Here is a 13093-nt window from a genome sequence, read left to right on the forward strand (position 1 = left end):
CATAAACAAATTTTAATAGAAATAATTTTTAGTTTACCTTTACAAGAAGTCCCAATAAGAGAATAATTGCCAAAGGTATTAAAACCATTAAGGTATATTTTTTATACAATATTCCATTATTTCCTTTAGGTTCTTCTAGTATAATACCATATTCTGTGTTACTTATACTTTCTGTTGCTTTATTTATGATAATATCCTGTGTCTCTTCTAATGTAATTATTCCAATAGAATCATCGCTATTATGTGCTCCTGAAATTCCATTAGATATTACACTTATATGAAGTGATATGCGGAAAGTACATAAATTTATTTATTTAAATGTATGTCCTTGATGAGATAATATCATTGGACGTGAAGGATTTTTTTTGAACACCTAGTTATGAATAATCATCTCATTTAGAAATTGACTAACTTTTCTTCGATAGTTCAGATCCTGGAAAAAAGCTAACTAACTGAACCTGCTGATCATTACATAATTGTACTTTATTTGATTGAGCTTCATAAGGAACTACAGTGACAAGTTTCTCATTACTTAATTCATCATTACAAAATTTTCTACTATCACCAATTTCACTAAAATCATATACATCATTACCAGTGTTACTACTCATGGATTTACTCCTGTTAATTCCACTACAAGTGTCCTCACCACAAATAGATCTACTACTAGAATATTCAGCATCATAAGTTACGCCACTAGATACTTCATCCATAGGAGTTGTATTACTAGAACCTATATCAGTGTTTTGATTATCGACGTCTGCAGTGTTAGTATCTACGCTAGCATCAGAAACGTTACCCGTGTCTTCATGAGAATCTTCTACAGTGTTACTATTTGATCTAAGTTCAGATGTTTGTGCACCTTCTTTTGGAAGAATGACATCCTGAAGTGATTCCCTTTCGGGGATATTTTGAACAGAAGAAGATGTTTCTTGCGTATCCAATTCTATATTTGATATGTCTTGTGTCAACCCCACTTCATACACAGATTTACTAGACGTATATTTATCTGTTGTTTCATACGCATCATCTTCACTTTGAACAGAACCACCTGAAACCTGGAGGTCCTGTTTATTCTCAGAAGCTATTCCTTCTTTATCTGATACATTATCCTGTAATTGCTCTTCATGTTTTTCTTGGGCATATTTTTTTTCTGATATTATGGTTTTAGAGGATTCTACATGGGATAATAATTGTGATTTAACTTCTTTTTCCTCTTCTATTTCTGTTTTACATCTTTTATAGCATTCACTTGTCTCTAATACTAATTTATTAACATTTTCATCATAAGATACTATATCCTTATTAAATTTTGATGCATTCGAACATTTTTTAATCAAATCCTCTATTTTTCCTCCATAGAAGGAATAAAAATAATTATCTGTGCATTCTTTTAAATCATAATATATTTTTAATATATATATATTTAATTCATAGCATTTTTTGCACAAATCTGTACATGTGTTTTTATCAAAATTAGGAATTTTATTACTAAATTCATTAGAATATTTAAAATTATTGTCCATGCACTCTTCCTGCTTAGTCTGATTATCCCTAACGACACTAACAGTTATATGAGTCATTTTCTATCTATTATTTTTTATTATAATTTTCCTTCCCTGTTCTTTGTTTAAATGAATAATTCGGGAGCGTACATTATATAAACAACTAATCATATTCATAAAATGAAGCTTAGTACTTTTGTGTGATAATAATATACTATTATATTTAGGTGAGTACAAATAGTAACACTCAAGAATATTATAAATTAATGTGTATTATCGTATAATTATAGCGTATAAACAGTAAAAATCTCAACCATTGCAATAACAACACTTGCACATATAGTTATTTATTAACTATAGCTTTAAATAAATTGTATTTGCAAATATATTTTCAATAAAATTATAACATTTTTATTTATTAAATTAATATACGTGTCAATATGCACAAATAGGCTTAGACATAAACTGATGATAAAACATAAAGAAATATAACGTGTTTATATAAAAGGCCTGCAGACAAATGAAATAATGGATCCAGAAATGTTTCATATAAATGATACTACAAAATTATATAATACTTGTTCTGGAAATTGTTACACATATATAAATATATATATGTGCATTCTCCTTTTATATTCGTAGTAAAACAACATATATAATTAATATACCTACATATGTCACTGTAACTCCAGTTTTCCTTTATGGTGTAATTGATTTCTTATCATCAATGTTGTTAGTAAAAAGACGTGAGTATATATTTTGGTGTCAAATAAAACGCTGAGTGCTTCTTTTTAGTTATTAATATGCTTATATATATTGGATCCTATAGTGTTGCATATAAAGGAAAAGAATGTTATACATCATTTTCTGATTCACTTGTTTTATTATTTTAAAAACGACTTATACTTAAAATGTCTATATAACTATTAATTCAAATTATATTCAGTATTGCTCAAAAATAAACTATTTATGTTTCTGTTACATATGTATATTTTTTAGAAGAATAAATATATTTAGAATATATATATAAAATATATGAGCAAAGTATAATTACAAGTATATATTTAAATTTAATTAAAAATCTAATTTTTTTGTTCTCTATAAAAATATGATTCTTTAATGCTTTCACTTGTAAGTTACTGTACATAGGTCCTTTCAAATTAACATTATTTCATGGTCTTTTTATTAACTGGAATAAAGTATTAATATATCATGATTATAAAAATCTAAAATGTTTACAAATGTCAACATATTATATGGTTATAAAGTGATTTAATTTGTGTTGTTCAGTATTTATATTTGTAAAATTACATATTATTTTAATACATTAATTTTGTTACTCTTTCTTGGGTTGCATTGTTAATAACGATATTAAATGTTCTGTTTCTTTCTATATTTTCTACTATGGGATCTTTATATATAATAACTCTTTCAAAATAATGTTATTATTTTATGTAAAATATGTTAAATGCGTTTAGAAAAAATAACTCATGAAATGTTTAGTCCTGGTTCTTCTTCATTTAAATGTAGTATTTGATTCATATTTTACTATTTTATTTTTTAAATACATTCATTACATATATGAAGCTGTATATACAGTACTTTTATATCTGTTATGTGTGTCCGTTAATTTTAAAGTATCATGTTCGTCCCCCTTAATGCAAAAAACAAATTCATTAATTTCTTAAATGTTTGCTTAAGCATTTTTTATGCTACAATTGTTAAATATATGTATTTATTTATTTTAAAATGCTATTGTCTTTTTATACACAATTCTTTTATGCTTTCTTTCTCCTTTTAACTTAGAGTAGATATATTATCATTTTAAATATATTACACATTTTAAATAAATTATTTTATTATAAGCAAGTTAATTTTATTTTCCTATAATATGAAACATAATGATGTTTCATTTTCTTTGTATCGCAATTAAAAGTTTAAAAAAATTGTCTAAATTTCTTTTCGTACATCTCACAATGTCAAAAAAAATATTATGAATTCTGCTGTAGCTTTGCAAAAACATTAATTATTATAATCCATTTTTCTTGGACAATTTTGAAAAAAAATTTGGTCATGCGAAATCTTCCTAATGTGTTATGAGAAAGGTATGTTGAAAAAATGCCCTTTTTCTGTAATATATAAATTCAAATATATATTTGCAATCATTGTGATAAATTTACATGTATCATTTAAGTCTTATACTAGTATTATCATAATGGATATGTTATTAGGGGATGATGAAAAAGAATCAAGCAATGCGCGGTATAATTACTATAAAAAGACAAATGAATACACAATAACATGTATGCTATGAAATAGTTGCATCACATATAGCACCTAGAGAGTGAGGGCACTTTCTTATGCTTATATGTACAATACGAATATTTTTTACATTATGTACGCAACAAAAACAATTGACATTTGATTAGGGCTCAGCTTATTTGTATATAATTAATGAAAAAAACACTCCATTTAATGTAAGCATTCTTTATGCCCCTAATTTATTTCGAAAATGTTTCTTGAATTATAACTTATGTTACATACCTCTTGATGCTAAAACACTTAAAAAGCTCTATCATTTTATGCTTATTATTTAATAAACACAAGAATTGCACACTATTAATTTATACGTTTTTAATAAAATATCTGCAAAAATTTTATATTTTTTTAAAAAAAATATATTTACCGTTTTGGTGATTATTAAAATAAGAAATAAATGAAATATTTGGTAAAATTCAGTTTAACGATGCACTCATATAAATGGTGCAAATTGATTTCCTTTTAATATGTTCAACATTATAAAACTTTGTGTTATTTTGGTTTCAAGGTACATTTTATTGAATAAGATCCTTTACATTCATTTTTTTAGACTATTTAAACAAGCAAAATATAATTTTTTTTTTCAAATCATTAATCTCAAACGTTTATTTTATCTGAACAAAGCAATATTACACCATAAAAGTTTATTTTTGAGATTTTAAAAATTAATGTATTAAGAAAAAATTTTTTCTGGTGTAACTAATTTCTGGTATATCTAAATTCGAAACTTTATTGAGAAATATAGAGATGTGGAATATCAGAGACATCTAATTTACAACATTATGAATATACTAGACAATTTTTATACATTAAATGAGATTAAATTATCGAATTTATACTTATAATTTTATATCACTCGTCTTTATTGATATTATGAATTATTAATCTGTAAATTATTAAAAATGTAAAAATAATAAATAATGTACATAAATAAATCTTGAAAAAACTACAATAATATAACAAAAAGAACTACCGTTTTTAGTGCAGAATAAAGATACATTTACCTTATTTAAATGTACTTGTTATAATTACAACATGATTTTCTTATAGATAATATCTCAAAAAACATACAATGGAAACATAACAATGAAGGAACTTTTATTAATTAAAAAAAAAATTATGCTCATAAGAAATAGTTTGTTTTTAATAATTAATTTATAGTGATGCATAATATATCAGGAGGTTATACGCTATTGTTAATCATTAGTCAACATAGGAAGATCTTTATTTGACGTAGTTATTACATATTAAAATAGGAAGTCAAGTTTAAATAAGATGAACTAAGTGTATTTATATTTTTAATATATAAACAGACAGTTTTATTTATATTTTAAATAATTATAAAAGGAGTGAGTGACATTATTTTTTAAGTGTTCCAACACTAATTCAACACTATTTTTATTTCCTGATAAATTAATAGAATGAAAATTTTCCAATTATATCTACATATAAAAAACATAAAGAATTTAATAAAACTAAAATTATGAAGTATAATACAAAAATCTGTAACTATTTAGAAAACACTAAAAATGAAAACAAAAACTTTTATAAAATAACTGCAAAAATTTTACAATTATTATTTGTTAAAATGGACAATAAGCGAAAAAAGATATGTAAAACATTACATGCTGATTCTTTGAACAAATAGTGGATAACAATATAATGCAAAATATATAAAAATTAGATATTTTAGTGAAAATTTTTTTGACTAAGTAGTTGTTTTTTATAGTAGAATATTCTATTTTGTGCCTTGTGAACGTTATGAGTCATGTAAGCTGGTTCAATGCAAAAATGAGAAAGATTTACTTCATAATATTGAAAATTATAAATATAATAATGAGGAATAATTGAGATAAAACAGTTGTGAAATGTATTTAAATTGTGTTACCAATGTTAAATCTATTTAACTGAAGTGTTATGAAGGACATAAAGCTCGTGCTTATTATGAAAATATTAAATCATATTAGAGCCTCATTTCACGAAGCGTAAAGCATATGATCAAAGTGTTTTACACAACATTTTAATGTCCTCATTCGAGAGATTAAATATAGGCGAATGACAAAAAGTTAAAGGTATGTGAATTGTAGAACACAAAGCTTCCATTATACAAAATAAAATTAGCATTCCATCTGCGTTTTATGAAGCTGTTCAGGATTCTTCTACTACTCGAATTAATTCTTTTTTTATTATTATAGAAATATCTTATGAAGCATTAAGTATATATTATTATTATCAAAGTTTCTTACATATTGGGAACAATTATATTATTACAGCTTTACTTTCATGTAAATATAAATTATAATTTAATATATAAGTATTTTTTATTTAGTATTCATAATTTATTTGTGTGTCTTATATCTTTATTAAAGTATTATATTCCTCTCTTATTATATATTAGTCTAATATATCTAGATATGTTTTGCATAAAATGGGGCTAAAAAGAGAAAAATTAAACAAAAATCAAAAAGGAATATTAGAAGATATATTATCATTATATGAGTAAAAATGCGAAATCATGTATCAACACATAAAATAATATTATTTGGTATATTTTCATATAGAAACAGTTTTCTATAACCACACACTGAATACTGTATTATTTAAGGGTTTTATATAAATATATACACTAGTAGATTTATGCAAACCCTGCTTAATATGAAACGAAATAGGAAATACAATGAAATATAGGTTTTAATAAATTAATATTTTGGCACTATAATAACATAATTAATATATATTTTTATCCTTATCATAACGAGTCTGGTAGTAAATTGTGATTTCTATACATATAATTAGGATTTTGGGCTATATATTATTAAATCATTATTTACACTATCATTTATGATTCATATATAACATTTTACTTAAATAGACATCATTTAATTCAGATAAAACTATTATATATTTTTCTACACATATATGTAAAAAGATACTAATTTATTCCTTATGCACTCATATCATAGTTTTTTTACTATGATGTAATAATTATATTAATTTAATTACAGATGTCAACATATTATAACCATTTTATAATATATAAGAACTATATTTTTTTGATATATCAATTTTATGTGATGTTTCTTAAATTATTTAAATATATATGTATTTGTATTATTTTTTATAATAACTTAAACAATGTACATTGTGCATGCATTATAGGTGATATATTGCTCATGTAAATGAATAAATATATTCACGTGATATAATACTTATATTATAATATATATGGCTTTTAATATATTAGCTGACAGATGCTTTCTATGAAATATATATAATTTATGTATAGTTACATTTTATAATAGTCATTCTCACTTAATTATGAGTTCATGAACAATTTTAACTGGAATAATGATCCTGAAGGATAAATAAATATATTTCTTAAATAAAAGATAGCTTTTAATATAAATCTTCAAATATGTGACATAGTAAATTCATTATATTATAAAATTAAAATTTTAAGCCAATATGATTATACGTGTATTAACTAAAGGCATTACGGAATATAAAAAAATGTAAAGGAGTTTATAAATTATATATAACTCATAATTCCGTTTTATATATTAATCTTAAATTTGAATTTTTGTGATATTATCTAAATTTAACAGATTATAATATTTATATTATAATTATATTTCTAATTTAATTATAAAAGCCTGTGCATATTCAATCATAACATTAATACACATTAAGGCAAAGTTATACTTTAACTTTTATATGATAATTCACTCTTGCATAATATGTAGAGGAATATAATATAAATAATTTATAACAGAATGAATCATGTTATCAGATATCAATGATATAATGTACACTGCAATAAAACAATAGCTAAAGGAAATATCCTAAATAATAACCATTAACGCTGAAGCCTTATAATTATTATTATATTTATGTATAAAAATTGAGGATTATTTTATAAAGTTATATATTTATTATTTATATTTTTTTAAGATACAAATAAATTATGTGCGTAAAACACATGTAACATTAAATTAAAGCGTAATAGATAAAATCATCATGAATAAGAATATGTAGCAATATTATAATTATTTTGGGAATAAATGTGTTTTTTAAGAAAATATTTATACAGTAGCTCTCTTTCATATAAGTAAAACATAAGTTATATATATATAATATATTGATACGATATTATCTCCTTAAGGATTTTCAATACACTTAAGGAATCATTATTTAAAAACGCTAGAATAAGATTAAATTAAATTACTTATTATTTATATATAACCCTGAAAACTTTTTTGTCTATAATAAATTAAAAAAAGAATAGTTGCAGTGATTTTTATTAAAAGAATGTGTATAAGCAACATATTATTCAAGTGTAATTTTCCATTTTAAATGTTTATGTATATACATAAAATATGAAAAAACAAAAATTCAAATATTTATAACAAGAAAAATATAAAGAATACATAAGAAATGAAAGAAATATATGAAATTCTATTATTCCTGTATGACTAATATTATTTACACTCATTACAAAAGTATGTACAAAGTGAGAAGCAAAATTATGTGTAAAGAATTTAAATAAAATTATTATGAAACACAGTGATTAAATAAATACAAAAAATGTACATATTTATGAATTCAGGTGAAAAATGTATGAATGTATTGACAAAAAAAAAGAAAATTAGCAAAACGTACACTTAATTATTTTATGTAAATTACACTAAATCATTTTTTTTTGTTGAACTTTGTATTTTAGTATCAAAATTTATTTATATTAGAAATGTATAAATGTAAAACACTGGTATTGTTATAAAACAAATAATAACCCCATTATATATATATATATATATTTTCTGGTATACTGCGTTCTTAAACAAGAATATTTATATATTATTTATCGTTTAAGTTTATTAATCGGATATTTTTACATTATCCATATTATTACAAGTTAACCCTAGTTTTTACGTATTTTACTAATTTTTACTTTGAAGTATATTTATACTTTCAATTTATAGAATTTAATACATCCATATCATATGAATGTAGACAAGTATTATATGTACACACAGAAACAGCTTCCTTATAGTTGTATATTTTGAAAAAACATATATCGTATTATAAATAATATAATATGAAATATATTTATGAAGATCCAGTATATATAAAATTCGAATATATATATTTTTTGTAACATTTTTTAAGGGCGAATATAATCATATATATTTTTTATGTCTACAGTTCACTCTATAAAAGCTTTTATATGAATAATTTAATATATGTATTTTATGTGAACATTTTGTAATTATTTTTATAATTATATTCCATTACACTTCCTTATGCGCATAACTCAGAGGTACATCATCTATAATAGTAATATACAAAGCATGGATGAATTCATATTATTTAAATTAATATGTTTATACTTAAATGAAGTTTAAATAAAAGAATTTGGTGTTTATTAATATTTATTTTATTTATAATATTAAATACGTTTTTTAATGCACAGTTATTGTACGGTTTATTTTTATCCAATTGAGTATTCATCATTTTTTTACTATATTATTTTATATTAATGGTTGTGTAACAATGTATTTATTTTATTATATAGTTATATAACATTCGTGATTTAATTGGGTATAAGGTAATTTTACATTTCACAAAAGTTTCTTTTTGTATGTATTAATATACTAATCATGATTATGTTTTTTTGTAAGCATATTATTTTGTTATATTATAGCATACATTTAAGTTTTATATAACATCAACTTTCCGTATATTTTTATAATATCATTATAAATTGCACATTATGCAGTGACATTTTCGAATTGATATTTTATCCATTATTTTAAATTACAATAATATTCTATTATATTTATTCATTCATTACTTGATTAGAATATATATGTTTATATAATTATGACTTTCTTTAATTCTACATAGCTTCCTAATATTTTTTAACTATTGATTAAACTACATTGTATCACTTATTATTCTGAATATTTATTACTAATAATTCTCTGAGGAATATGTTACTTGATACTTCCTATCTATTGAATTTTTGTATGTCTTTTCAAAAGGCTTCATTAAGTCATTATGATTATTATTTTTTTTTTTTATCATGCGCCTTAATGCCATTAAACGTAGTTTTAGAAATGCACCATAGGGAGTGTACTGATAATAAAGAAATATTGTTCTATGATTATATATAAAATATTTAAATGAAATGTTTTTATCATACGAATATATATTTTAATATTTGAATCAACATGAATTTAATAAATTTAATTTATATATAACTTTAAAAAGAACGAATACAATTGTTAATATTATAAATGGAAAAACAACTACTCCTGTACCTGTGCTTGTCAATGTCTCGTGCATTGTACTTGAGCTCGTCTCTTTGTTTGGTTGGGACATTGCGCTTATACTTATCTTTTTTTTTTCTTGGTTTATCGCACTTTCACTTGGTCCTTGTTTTATGTCTTCTGTTAATGGCTCCTTATATGAATGTTGTATACTTTTAGGTATAACATAATTAGGACATAATGTGTTATATTCATTTTCAACTTTTTCAATTACGTTTATAAAACTTGAGTTACCTCTAAATTCACAGTTTTTTAATCTTTCAATATCTTTTTTGAATTGTTGACTGCTTCTTTTACATACAATGGTATTTTTCTTTAATGCATCAATAGTAACATATAGTACATCCAAATAATGAAATACATGATATAAATTTTCTTCAATAACATTCATCCTATGAACATCATCCTTACATATCTCCGGAACATTTATTGCAGATGCACCTCTTTTCCCTTGCCTTAAAATATCGTAACAATTTTTTGTATTATTGCAATTACCTTTATATTTTTCCACTAGATCTTTTAGTTTGTAATAGAAATATGCACAGTTTGCTTTAATATTAAAGTTTGAATTTTGTTTGTATTTTTCATTATTTATATAATTTAAATAAGAACCTAGTGGTATACAAAATTTTTCTTGAAATTCCTGGGGACGATGTACTTTAGGATATATATTATTATGAAAATAATTGCACATTTTTGAATATTGAGTATAAGATGGTTCCTGTGGTCTGTTCTGTGTAATAGTAATATAATTATTTCTGCATTCCGGAAATATACCAGTAAAAACAAACTAGGAATGAATGTAAAAATATATATAAATATATATATTATTTTTTCTTTAAAAAATATATCTCGCTTATTTTTCAATGATATAAATATATTTTTTAAATTATACGAATTAAAATATAACTCTAGTAGTATTAAACATACCTCTTTTTTCGCATTTATGTCGTCAAACATATTCTCCTATATATGTTAATCAAAATACATAACTATTATTTATTTCTTTCTAATCAATTTATATGCATTAAAAATATTATAATATATAATATTGAAACAATATATATTAAATGTTATAATTTATATAAATTTGTGAAATTTATTTAAATATATATTTTTTATTTAATACAAATATTAGTTAAATGTGGATGATATTATATATGCTGATATATAGGAATATATTTTCATGTAAATAGATAATATGAAACACTGTTTTATAATGTTGAAGTAATATGCATATATTAAACGATCATTTATACTTTCTTTATACAGTTTTGTATATATAATTTTATAAAAGAAAGTGTCATCATCAATTATAAATAAAAAATATAAATTTATATAATCAATAATTATATTGTAAAATGATCATTTATATGAATATATTTTTTGTTATATGAAATATATATAAATAGACATAGTTATATGACGATTGCATATATCACTTAGTGTTGAATGATTTATTCTTAGGAATTATATACAAAAAACACAATGCTTATTTTTTAATGATTTTTTAAGCATAACTATAAATGAATCAACTCTTATTATACTTCCTTATAGTAAATAGTCTAAATTATATATCTATAATATTGAATATATTATGTTGAAATGATATAGCATTATATTCCATATTATGTGAATATATGATATATAATAATTATAACATAATAATCTTACTTATCTATATTGATCACAGTTTATTTACTACATAAGCATATTATATATATGCAGAATTAATAATATTAGCACATATACATATAATTCTATGTTCAACAACTATATATATTACTTGTATGATGATTTTATAATTAAATTATTTTAATTTTAAACCATCCATGTAATGCGACTAATAAATGATGTTTTATTGATATTAAATATTAATTTTACTATATAAAAAATTTATTTATTTCGTTTTTATGGGCTCATTTATAAGTAATATTTTGCTATATTATAAAGCGTTCATTATATTTTTTTTTTTTACAGTAAATTATTTCAGTTAAAAATATCCTTACAAAATTTGGAAAAATTAAATATACTAAGAAAAAAAATTATTTTTTTCAATTTACATTACATATTATATAGTGATATGTGTATGAAAATTTTTATTTCATATTCCTTTTACAATATAATGCACATATTTTTAAATTTACTCATATAATTTTGTTATATATTTTATTAATCAGAATTGGCATAAAATATGAATAAGCAAAAAAATTGTTAAGATGAAAAATAATATTACTTTAATTTAAAATTTTCTTACTATTTATAAAAATATGCTTTTTTTAGAAACTATAATTTATTTAGTATTAAATATTAAATAAAATCAAAAGTAATCAATAAGACAAAGCTGTAATGATTCTTACTTTGTTATCACATAAAGATTATATTAGTTAAGTATAACATAGATTTAGTTCTTCCATTATTTTAGGATATAATGTGCATACTATTCATATTCAGCAATAAATAGTTTCTAAAATTATCCTTGTGTTGATGCTATATAAATATTATTTTTTTTAAAATTATAAAATATATAGAAATAACTCTTTACATATTATAATAAAAAAATAATTGCGAATTTATTATAACCTGAAATTTTACAGAGATATAAATTATCATATTATGATGTAAATTCTTTAACATATAACACCTATAACTATTTATATATGACACTTATTCTTATTCATATTAAATAACTATAACAGAATAAATAATACATGTGTAAAAGGAATTATCTATGATATTATTTTATTTCGATAATATATAATCAAGAAAGGTGTGTTAATTATGAACATATAAATGTAACGTAATAAAATTATGTATGAAACAAGAAAATAAATTTTCATTTTTTATACATTATAAATAAATTGATTTACTATATCACATTTGGTTTGTTATGAATATTATTTTGTTTTATTTAAAACTATAAGTCTCATATGGATGATA

At 21.7% G+C, this 13093-nt stretch overlaps 2 protein-coding genes across 2 annotated transcripts; both read right to left on the reverse strand.

Moving 5' to 3' along the window:
* Window positions 1-28: 28 nt before the first annotated feature.
* Window positions 29-1682, reverse strand: PGO_001800 (variable surface protein; the record flags this gene model as incomplete). Its single annotated transcript, XM_028691012.1, has 3 exons — window positions 29-202; window positions 450-1586; window positions 1656-1682. 3 exons carry the CDS (start codon window positions 1680-1682, stop codon window positions 29-31), a joined length of 1338 nt encoding a protein of 445 aa, XP_028546813.1.
* An 8112-nt stretch (window positions 1683-9794) lies between these two features.
* PGO_001805 (variable surface protein) lies at window positions 9795-11113 on the reverse strand (the record flags this gene model as incomplete). The annotated part of the gene is made up of 3 exons (XM_028691013.1): window positions 9795-9959; window positions 10086-10943; window positions 11084-11113. 3 exons carry the CDS (start codon window positions 11111-11113, stop codon window positions 9795-9797), a joined length of 1053 nt encoding a protein of 350 aa, XP_028546814.1.
* Window positions 11114-13093: the final 1980 nt, after the last annotated feature.

Source organism: Plasmodium gonderi (assembly GCF_002157705.1).
Source record: "Plasmodium gonderi DNA, contig: Pgo-contig_197, whole genome shotgun sequence".
In the NCBI taxonomy this organism is placed as follows: Eukaryota; Apicomplexa; class Aconoidasida; order Haemosporida; family Plasmodiidae; genus Plasmodium; species Plasmodium gonderi.